At 39.7% G+C, this 11,816-nt stretch overlaps 1 protein-coding gene across 2 annotated transcripts in view; it reads right to left on the bottom strand.

The window, feature by feature from the left end:
* Positions 1-1,808: 1,808 nt before the first annotated feature.
* Positions 1,809-11,816, bottom strand: part of PPP4R3B (protein phosphatase 4 regulatory subunit 3B) — a 42,905-nt gene continuing 32,897 nt past the window's right edge. For both annotated transcript variants that reach the window (XM_089528875.1, XM_089528876.1), the window contains exons 13-16: positions 11,185-11,324; positions 8,516-8,700; positions 6,285-6,487; positions 1,809-4,286 (exon numbers count right to left, since the gene is read on the bottom strand). In XM_089528875.1, coding sequence (XP_089385001.1) covers positions 4,191-4,286; positions 6,285-6,487; positions 8,516-8,700; positions 11,185-11,324 — 624 coding nt within the window. In that variant the 3' untranslated portion in view covers positions 1,809-4,190. The remainder of the gene's footprint in view (positions 4,287-6,284; positions 6,488-8,515; positions 8,701-11,184; positions 11,325-11,816) is intronic.

The following is an 11,816-nucleotide window of genomic DNA, read 5'->3' as shown; positions in this document are numbered from 1 at the left end:
AATTGTCTAAATCAGCCTCTTCTTCGTGGTCTGTGACTCACACACATGGCCTGTTGTGCAACTGCCCAGCAATTGATGGAACTTTCGCATAAGTGCCCTGCCTGTTAGCACCATTTTTTGTACCGTGCAGATCCCTGGCAATTCCCACCAAAAGACCCTGTACTCTTTCTTCCACCATAGCTGCAGCTTGACATTAGGGACCTCTTGATTCTGTTTGTCCTCCATTTGTGGAGGAAAAATCTTGCTTCAGCTACTCTTGTTGTCTGCTTTGTCATAGGGACACCCCTACCGGAACATGGTGGCATGCTTAAAAACATTGGCAATCAACAATGCCTTCAGGTCATTGGTGCTCAGGACAAATCACATCTGCCAGATGTGCAGGAGACTGTGAGGTGAAGACCATTTATGTACTAACACCCTTGGTAGCTTGGTTTAAGGTCTGCAGCACTCCCTTATAGCACTCGGGCCAAGTTCAGAGACATGCATTTAGCTCAGCTTGGGCTCTTTAATGGCATCATTGACGATGGTGGTTGATGGCTCTATTGCACCCTTGTGAAATGGGGTAATGATTTCTTCCTGCAAGGTCGGAGTGATCCTGATGTATCCCATACACAGGGAAGGGTGTTAAAGTCTATGTTGGTACCCTCAACTCTCATCCTCTTCCTCTTTCTATAAAGACAGGGCAGCCCTCACTCTGATCTATATTTATTTATTGGATTTATATCCCACCTTTCTCCCATTATCCTTTCCATTGTCTTTCCTAAACCTTTGTGTGACAAGAAAAGATGCCTACACTTCCTCAGTGTCAGAAGGGCCTTGTTGTTCTTCGCCGATAGGACAAAAATCCTTTGGAAATTTTCCAGGTTCTAGATCTGCTTCAGGGGTACTAGCAAAGGTTCTAAGTGGATGGCGACAACAATTTGGCTTGCCTAAGACGTTTCCCACAGGAGCTACTATCCCAACCATAGTAGCACCTATGGCTTTCCTCCAGTGTCTTGCTCCATGAAGTATATAGTGTGGCCACCTGTTCAGCAAATCGTACCGTCAATGTGATTCAGGAATGAGGCATTGCTTGGTTGCATCATGCTCTCAGCTACTTTAAATTGTCATCCCATCTTGTACCAGTGAGTACTGTTTGGTATTCTACTCATGTGTGTGAGTAACAGACTACAAAGAATAGGTTACTTACCTGCAGTTGTAGTTCTTTGAACTCATACAACCTTCCACAAAGTGCCATTTCCCCATTCTGCTTTTGTCATACCATACTATGATCCTGAGTCTTTTGGGATATGTGCATTAGGGAGCAGGTGAGGCTAACACCTAGGATGGTGTTTTTTAGAAAGTTCTGGCACTTGCACAAGTGTACAGACCATGTATGTAAGTTCACAGATGCCTAGTTGAAGAATAACAGCGACAGATAAGCAATCTGTCCATGTACCTACAGACATGAAGACAGCTAGACCAGTTGACATTGGGTTCCACTGAATTCAGTGGAAGAACTTGAACAAGACTTAAATTCAGCTGTACAGCAACCTTAGGAGACAGAGAAGCCGAGTTGCGTCTGTGACGTGATTAAAGAAGATAGCTGTGTAAAGTAAACCTATGAGCCCATAGTGTTTGCACTTTTAGAAATCCAGATCTGCTTCTACAGAAATAGCTTTTAACTTTCTTTGGGTCCATTATACCAAGAAATGATCAATATCTGTATTTTACTCACAATTCAGAATCATTCAGACTTCCATCACTGCTTTGGAGATAATACAACTACCTTCAGATCTTGAACACAGTAAAAACACAGGCCAGCCACATTTCATTTAACTTTTTATTAAAATAGTATTTAACTGAGACATGTTGGCAGATGCAATCTTTTCTCTTTAAAAAAATCAGTTGAAGGGCCCCAGGCATTCTAAATGTGGGCTGTCCTGTGGCTTAAAGTAACCAGCTTACAAACCGGGAAGGAGGTGGGAAGTGGGGGGACAAATGCACCCGAGGCAAGAGTGTGTAACTTGAAAGGGACGAACTAAGTGCATCTTCCACAGCTTTTCAATAGTTCCAATATTGGCTGTTGTGTTATCTTTTGTTTACATTAAACTATAAAAAGCAACTTTTTTTCTTTCTTTTTTGCTTTCCTGAATGAATCTGCACCTATTTTAATGCTCCAACAGTCTTTGAAAAGAATAGAAGATGAGCCCCAATTGTGCTTTGGGTCTTTTTCCAGTGACTGATGAAAAAGCAGAGGCAGACATTTCTTTCTGAAGGGCAATGGTACACACTTTTCTTACAGAAATGATAGTTTTGGGGGAAAACATGAGCTTTGTGAGAGTGGAGGGAGGATCTGCTAAGTATACAGACTGAGAATATATGATGGTGGCAAGTCTACATAGTAATTCCATTGAACCCACCAAAATGTTTCCCCACTCTCCTTCAAATGCTGACATGAGAAGGAAGCCCCATTCTTGGTTGCCTGGAGCCCCCAGAGGGCAGAGATAAGGTCTTCAGGCCACATTACTTGTCAATCATCACAGCATGCTGAATCAAATCTAGGCTATTCTTTTCCCTGCCAGATTTGATTCAGTGGCATTTAATGATTAAATTGTACAAATAACTATCTTATTAAAATCCTCTAAAATGGCCACGTTTCAAAATCTGAATTAACTTACCATTTACAACAAACCAAACAAAACCAATAATTATGGAATTACAGGGTCACATTTTAATTCCTGAATTTTACAGTTCATTAATATTACCACATGTATACAAATGGTGTAAAACAAGTACAGTGGTTTTTCTTCTCAATACAAAATAAACTTCTGTTTCATGGAAAAACTATACTTCATATCTACACAGACAGCCCATCCTTTGCAAACAATAGCTAAAATTAAAATTAACTACAAAATCTCCAAAATGGGGAAACTGTCAGCAATTGTTCCAGGAGAAATGGACCCATAACACATCGGAAAAGTGATTTATAATGATGGATTGCTGCTGGTTTCATAGTTCAAATCACTCTTTTAACACAATTTGCAGTTTTGGGAATTTCCTCTTGTATTCTGCATGATCTCAGATCATATATGGCCAAACTAACGGTAAAATATTTACAGTTCACTTGCTATGAAAAATTAAAAGGTCTCAAAATGGTTGCCTCCATCAATTCATCTAGGTGTATTTTTTGAAATTTGCTTAAATACATGGAATGTGTTTAGCAGCAGCCTTTGTACTAAACCCTCTAGGTCCAAGGTGCTGCATGCTGACTCTGCCTCCAAATCAGTAACTAGTCAAAAACTACTACACCCCCAAATCAGTAGGGTTCAAAACCTTCTGGCAGCATTTCCCAACACTTGTCTGTTACTCTTGCAAATGTTAAATGCAGATGGTGCAAGGAAAACGTTTCCTGAAGCTAGCAGGGAGTAACTCCAGTCAAACTGACTTCCATAAAACATTTTTAGTAGTTGCATTTCAAATGCTGTTTCAAGTACTAGGGTTTGTTGATGATTTCTTTAAAAGAAAACAAAAACTGAGACCTAATGTTTCTTGGTATTGGTTTTCCTAGACAGCTTCTATTCATCTTCCATTTTGAACCCATTTTTTTTTTCTTTCCAAAATACAGAGCTAGGGGAAAAATAAATTTACCACTCAACATGCACTACGTAGCAGGGTGCTACCCTCTATAATTTGGCTGACTGTGCAAATAGTGGTCCCCAAGGCCTGAACTAACTTTTTATGGAAAGAAAATGAATCATTTAAAAGAGGTGATTGCTTAAAACCCCCCCACAATGGACAGCACCATTACAAAGTTAGGTTATTAGGTTTGCAATTGAAGCCTTACAATTTTTTTTCTAGCTTGAATACAAACTGGGCAAACCCTGCAATATCAAAAAGTTACTTATCCCATCCCCATCCCTTCACAGAACCAGAGATGATCCTTTCGCTGGCAAGCTGTCCTCGAGGTGCTGATTACTAACCCGCCATCTCAGTTTAATATTTAACAGCCTGAATGGCAGACTCGTTGACTAGAAAGAGATTAGATTCTTTGGAAGCCTGATGTTCTCAGAACTAAACTCTTCTAGTCGAGTTTCTTTTGCTACTCCTTGTATTCTCATGTATTTTCCAGGGAGAAAGCTTTCTGAGTCAGACTATTTAGTTCAGTCACAGCATTTAAGCACCCTCAGTTACAGTCTGTTTCAGTTATTTTAAGAGCCAAGGCGAGGTCTTTTTCTTGGGGATGTTTCCTCCTCTTCATCCTCTTCCTCATCATCTGGATAATCCACAAGGCCAACTAAACTTCCCTGTTAAAGGTAAAGAAAAAGCCTACATTCAAAAAGAATTCTCAGGAACACAACTGTTGTAACCTGTCACCCTAATGGCAGTGCATGAAGGGAAAACAGCATCTTGTCACATTACAGGGCTTGGTGTAGATATGTTTCAGAGGGAAAAGGGGGCAGGAATTTATATATCATTACAGTAAACATGTAATATTCCATACAAGTTGAGCTATCAATAATAAATGATGCATGTATTGTTCCAGCATAATTTATTGAGGTTTCTGTAAGCCTACTAGAAACCATTTAAGGCTGGTGCTTCTCGCATGAACTCTCTGCACAACCACCACCCCATCTTGGTTTTCATGGAAAGAGAGCTATCAGAGTTGGCAAAATTCACAGGGCTGAAAGAGGAAATGAAAAAAACATACAGGAAAGAGGAAGTAGATGAAACACTGTTCTATATCCTCTGAACTGACTTTTGTGGACAGAAGTCAGCAGCTAAGAAGTGAAGCATCCAAGAGTTAAATTGCTCTGTTAAAAAGACAGATAGGAAATGGTAGATCATGGGAGGAAGGAAGTGAAGGAGTCTGAGAAGAGTAGAGTGACCCAACAGGTGAGAGGTAAAGAATACAGCGCTAATTTTCTCTGTGGTATCTACCTCTCTACCCATCTGGGTTTGTTTAATTTTTCTGTGCATGCACAAGTGCTTCACCATCTCTACCAAAAAAACACACCACATCTCTGTTTATTCCACCACCCATCTGATATGGGCACATTGGTAGATTTCTGTTCAATTTCCCTGGATCCCTCAGGAGTGTTTCCTTTTTCAGTTGGTATGTGATACCACCATTCTGTGACTTAGCTAGTATCCTGTAACAGCCATTTTGTGATTGCCCAAAATGTGTGTCAGGTACAAAGAGATTAGGGAGCCTCTGACTTAATGAATGTACAGGCTTTCACATTTTCCTTTTTACAAGCATGTCATTAAAAGGCATGCAGAGTAAGCATGTAACATAATTCAGTAACTGAGGATTAGACATGATTTGCTTCCCATGCAAGTCCCAAGAAAGCCTTGAGATGACTATGGTATGTTCCTATTTTATGGGACGTGTAACACAAGGGGTTACAATGACAGCTCACTTACTTTAGAATGGGATTATACAAATTAGAGGATGAAGGTACCATTAAATTATATGACTACATGGATATTACAGGCTGCAGAAGAAAAACAAGAAAGGAAACCTTCTGGCTGGCCACTACGATGCAAGATGCTGGGCTAGATGGACCTTTGGTTATGATCCTCTACAGGGATTTGTCATATATTTTAAGAAATCGTTCTTTCATATACAGGCTTAATTTACCCCAAGCAAGACTGGCCCACATGGGAGACAAGTAACATTTACACCAATCATCAGCAACAGTTACTAAAGATTAATACAAATGTGCCTCAGATTTAAGGATAGTTTAAACAAGGACTAAACAAAAAAGTTGCAGCAACGCACAAGAAAACAACAGCATCAGATCCAGCCTTCAGTGTTCAAGGCTGTTAAATTAACAAAAGCAGCCATTTCATATATACAACATCAGGATTTTCTGTACACCTCTAACAAGACCTTCCTTTGTGTGACTCTGCCATATATTAATACTGGGTAAGTACTGTGTCTTAAATGTTTTATTCTGCCTGCTCTTATCAAAAGACTAGCAACCCTCTCATACAAACAATTTATGTACTCTTAAAGCATACTATCAAAATTTTTTAAAAAACATGCTCGCCTTAATTAGAAAGGTTTGGTCATATTTATTCAATTCTTGCAAGCTTCTGGGTACTGCAAGTTGGAGAATGACACCAAATGGGAAGACTACACCACAGAGAAAAGCCCTACTATGCTTCTCCACCAGCTTTACTTTACAAATTTTCTGACTAAGGGCTCATTCAAAATTGATGGATGCTTGTAATGTGCTTCCCCACCATTACACTGTGGTTTTTATCATGCTTCACCCTTGCTTTCATGAACCTCTCACCTTCGTGGCTGTGACTGCTGCAGTCAAATTGGCATTCTTAGAAGAGGAACCATTTGAACTTGCTGGCGATGTCTGAGCTGCTACAGATTTACTGTTTGTACTATTTGCTCCATTAGTTGCACTGGCAGAATGGGAAAAAGTGAATTTGAAGCCACCCGCTGAAGTCCTTTTAGGGAGATTCTCTTTATCTTCACTCTCTTTTGCTAATGAGGAAAACAAGAAGATTTTGAAGTTTAGCAAAGCATATAAAATAAGTGATTGATAAAAGTAAAGATACACAGTATCACTTGGATCTGTGTTCTTACTAAAGGGACACTTCAGCTAGGAGAAATAATGGCTACTTACATGATTCAGTTTCTGCTAGCATTGTTGGCCGGGCGAGTTCCCAAAAGCATATTATACCAAACATAAGAAAACCAGGCCTTTTCATGGTGCAGCTCTTTCCCATATTAGCACCTCTAGGGCTCAGTCTACTAATGCAGTGTCTTTGCAAAGTCCAGCATTCAAATGATCACTGCTTCTCAGACTATTTGATAAAGGGACGCAATAAATTTTTCCTAACATGCTAGGCATAGACAACTGATTCCTTCCTTCCTGGAAATTCCAGGGATCAGTAGCCAATGGCTCGGGGACCATTACTGGTCCAAAAATATCACTTTGAGTTGAACTGGTTTACATGACTGCTACAGTTTACACAAACAGGAAGGCCTGAAAGACAGTAACATCATACAAGTCATGCTGCCTAATTTTGTTGGTGTTTAATCCCTCTCCATTCCGATATTTTGCAGATGGGTAAGTGTATGGAGGAACCAGCCAGACCCCAACCAAACCCTCTTCCTTGAACCATTCCTTCCTTCTCTAGTAGACCATAATCTGACATTTAAAAATATAATTGCTTTCCCAAAGTAAGACCATCACGAATTTTGAACCACGGATAAGTTTAGAGAAGGAGACATGAACAGCACATTTATGTGAAGGAACAGATAAGAAAAAGAGCAGACGACTTCAAATCTGTTTAATGTGTTATGGACCACTGGTACGGGAGCATGTTTGAGTGTAAACCAACGAAAAGAGCTTTAAGTAGACCCAGAAACTACTGAATACCATCAAATGCTAGGTCTGAATACTTCTGCATACCATCCAGAAGAATTTTTTATTTTTTAAAATTATTATTAAAATATTTTATTTCATAATTACATTCCATATACAAACCGTGTAACAAAGAAAATTACATAAAAACATAGCTTCACATATTTCTTTCTCCATTCTCTTGTTTCCCCATTCCCCTCCTCCCTACTGTTTCCCCTGGATATTCCTTCCTTTATTTCTAGGCAGCTTATTGGTATCATATTCCTCTATTCCTGTTTTTGTATAGCCCTCATCTCACACTGATAACTAATTTTCTTGCTAGTACAGTATATGTACAGAATTCCTTTAAAGACATAACTTTCCGTATATTCACTTCATTCTGGTAAAGAAATTATAGCTTTCTAACTTTCTTACTCTTCTTATGTCTTGTTTCTTTTACAGTTTATTTCCCAGCCATTATTCTATAGATTGATTCATTATCTATATCTTATGATTGTAAAAAATAGCCATAATATTAAGGATTTAAGAAAAAGAAATAACACACATAATGCTTAATGTACGCAAATACACCCTTGATCTTTCATGTTATCCAAAATATGTGCTAACTTCTTATCTTTATATAGATTTTGACCATCTGTTCTTACAGTATTTCAAGAAAGGTTTCCAAATTTCTTCATTTGTCTTATCATAACACTCATCAGAAGAAATTTTTAACAGTATACCAATGTTGCTCTCTCTGCTGGGCTGGATAGTATACAGACTGACATAGCAAAAGGAGAATAATCAGAAACAGTACATAATGAGAAGGGAAAATATTTAAAAAGCCTCATCACATGCTAACTTGCTTTGTGAGCAGAGAGGAGTTAAAAGCTTGGCCTGGATACTGCATCCCTCCCAAAAGAGGAGATAGAGGCCAAGGAAGAATCTGAAAGAGCCTGGTCTGCCCCAACACTGGAAATCCCAGCTACTGGGATGTGATTTTCAGTTTGGCCAATTGCCTGAATTGATTCTGCTTTTTTAATTTCCAGTTATGGCTGCTGGAAACTTTCCCAATGTTTGGGATTGTCAGTGGTTCTTAAAATTCTGCTTTGGTGGTGATTTTGCAAAATCTCATTACATTAAAAAAGAAAAAGGGTAAATACCTTTTTTTGTTTCCATGAATTTTTCATAACTCTCTGGAAAATCGTCCTCTGCCTTGGATTTCTCTCCAGGGGGTACAATGGCTTCACCCTCCTCCTCTTCATCTTCATTGAACCACATTTCCTCATCATCCTCCAAGGTTCTTGCATCTCTGCGAAACCTGTTGCTACGCAGTATAGATGGGACACTGTAAAATACAGCCAAGTTTAAAAAATTTGAAATGGCAATAGTGACAGAAACTATCAAAGCCAGACCATATTTTGTTAATACAATACAGTTGTATTAGCAATGAGCAATCCTGACAGTATTTATTCACTGATGACGCCTGTATTTTGGTCTTCCTTTACAGATCTTACAGTCACACATGGGATAAAGCATACACTTGCCCCTATTCCTAGGAGCCAAATAGAGACATGGGAAACCTTCCTTTAAAGTGAGTCTGGGCTTCCCATATCAAATCCAGATAGACAGTTTATTGGAAATCCACCTAGGCACAATTAAGATTTAAATGACTAAGAATATTCTTCATTCTGGCTGTCAAAGTGATCCCCTTCTGCTATCTTTTCCATCCACTCCCCAGATACTTAGGTCCAAAACACACTGCAGAAATAGTCTGGATCCAGGTGAGCCAAATTGTGAAGTTTGAGACTGCTTTAACTGCCTTGGCTCAGTGCTAGGGAATCCTGGGAATTGTAGGTTATTGTGGCATCAGAGCTCTGACAGAAAATGCTAAATGTCTCCCAAAACTACAGTTCCCATAATTCCCTAGCAATGAGCCATTACAGTTAAAGTGGCCTCAAACTGGATTATTTCTGCAGTGTGTTTTGGACCTTAGTATATTTAACTAAGGCATCTCTCCTGGCCCAACTCTCCTAAACATGAAAGAAAGGCCATTCGCTCATGTTCTGATTGCCAGTACAATGGGCCTCCTTCTCCTTATGGAGTTAAAATACACTTACTGGTAACTAAGTTACTGATGTAGTATACTGGCCAACATTTATGCCTGTAGGTGGAATACCCAAGTATCTAAGGAAGTAAAAGACTGAGCTGGATTCTACAGACCTAAATTAAAATGTCTGTAAAATAAAGGTGACAACAGAGGTGCTCTAATGATCATGAATGGAGGTTTATTACTGTTTTCATTAAATATGCTATATATAATGTGAGAAAAACCAAATACATGCATATGAATAGGGATTTTTTCCGAATGCCAAGCCATTCAGATAGCAAACAGCAAAAAAGTAATCTTCCATAATCTTCTATTATTTCAGTTTGGGGCAACTCTTCAGTAGTGTACCAGTTGGCTGAACTAATATCTGCTCTCATGATTACTGTTCTTGTTATGTGCCTTCACAGAATCATAGAATCGTAGAGTTGGAAGAGACCACAAGGGCTGTCCACTCCAACCCCATTCTGCCATGCAGGAACTCTCAGTCAAAGCATCCCAACAGATGGCCATCCGGCCTCTGTTTAAAGACCTCCAAGGAAGGAGACCCTACCACTCTCTGAGGGAGTGTGTTCCACTGTCCAACAGCCCTTACTGTCAGGAAGTTCCTCCTAATGTTGAGGTGGAATCTCTTTTCCTGGAGCTTGCATCCATTATTCCGGGTCCTGTTCTCTGGAGCAGCAGAAAACAAGCTTGTTTCCTCCTCAATATGACATCCCTTCAAATAGTTAAACAGGGTTATCATATCACCTCTTAACCTTCTCTTCTCCAGGCTAAACATCCCCCAGCTCCCTACATGGTTTCCAGACCCTTCACCGTTTTAGTCACCCTCCTTTGGACACACTCCAGTTCAAGTCCTTTCCTTCTTATGGCAACCCTATCACAAGGCTTTCTTGGCAAGAATTGTTCGGAGAGGGTTTACCTTTGCCCTCCTCTGAAGCTGAAAGAGTGTGACTTGCCTAAGGTCACCTAATGGGTTTCCACAGCTGAGAAGGATTTGAACTTTGATCTCCAGAGTCATCACACTGGCTCATCTACTCTCATGCACCATGACATAAATCCCAACATGAGAATTCATAAGAGACAGAATACAGGTTTCATCTTCATCTTTGGAATATTACATTATTTGTCCACCATCCTTCAGCTAACCAGTCCCCAGGATATCTGACAAAGCACAGTGTGGCCTTGCTATCCATGGGGGATCTGTTCTGGAACCCCCCTGTGAAAAATAGGGAAAAATGCGGGACCTTAAGTCCCATTCTTTTCAATGGGTGTGCGCTGCTGTGTGCGTGCACACCCACTGAAAAAGCCAGGGCTTGCTGTCTACAGAGGCTCAAACTGCAGATGTCAAGCCTATGGTTAGCACGGGTGCACTCTAATAGAACAATGATATGCTTATCCAATTAGTATTAAAAACATTTTTCTTGTGGTTGTAGCACAAATCTAGTTTCCTCGTCTTCTGTTTTCAAAACAAGCAAGGAAAAAAGCTTCAAGATTCAGAAACCTTTGATGTTGGAGAGAGAAATGGATTAAACACAGAAATGCCTGAGATAATTAAAAACACACACACACTTTTGCTAAGTACCAAGAATTTTCTGCAAGAAAGAAAGATGAACGCCACAATATTACTAACAGGACAAACAAGACAGTAATACCACACAGGAAGCCAAAGCAAAGCCCATTCAATGATTGTTACAGATTTACATTTAGCTTCAGGGAGTGTACCTGTTCAATTTCTGGCTTTGTCTGTCTTTCTCTTGCTCGTATTTTGTCTTCAATCCTTTGAATGTCTGAACATATTCAATGGATTCAAGTGCCTTATAAAAGTTTTCAACTATATGGGCAGTAAGTGACTTGATATCTTCCTGTGTTAAGGCAAAACAAAATTTAAAGTTACTTAGCAGAAGAAGATTGGAAACATCAACAGGAGGCTCTCACTAGACAAGTTAGAGAATAACCTTTCCCTTACAGCAAAACAATTTAAGTCTCAAATGTACATAAAGAAAGAATCTGCTAATTTAGAAACCATGTCTTCAAGCAACAACCTGTCTGAACATACATAGAATTTGAAGGGATGGACAGGCAGACGGACGGACGGACACACACACACTCACACTCTCTTACATATTTTTGAAGTAACAGTCACAGGGACACAGAAGAACCTTAAGTGCAAAACACACTGCAGAAATAATCCAGTTTGAGGCCGCTTTAACTGCCCTGGCTCAGTGCTAGGGAACCGTGGGAATTGTAGTTTATTGTGGCACCAGAGCCTTCTAACAAGGAAGGCTAAAGATCTCACAAAACTACAAATCGCAGGATTTCCTCACACTGCGCCAGGGCAGTTAAAGTGGTCTCAA

The sequence above is a fragment of the Sceloporus occidentalis genome, unplaced genomic scaffold (assembly GCF_023333645.1).
Source record: "Sceloporus occidentalis isolate IW3139 unplaced genomic scaffold, rSceOcc1.0.p SCAF_6, whole genome shotgun sequence".
Lineage (NCBI taxonomy): Eukaryota > Metazoa > Chordata > Lepidosauria > Squamata > Phrynosomatidae > Sceloporus > Sceloporus occidentalis.
Note: the sequence above shows the minus strand (reverse complement) of the source record. Positions and strands in the feature narration are given on the sequence as shown.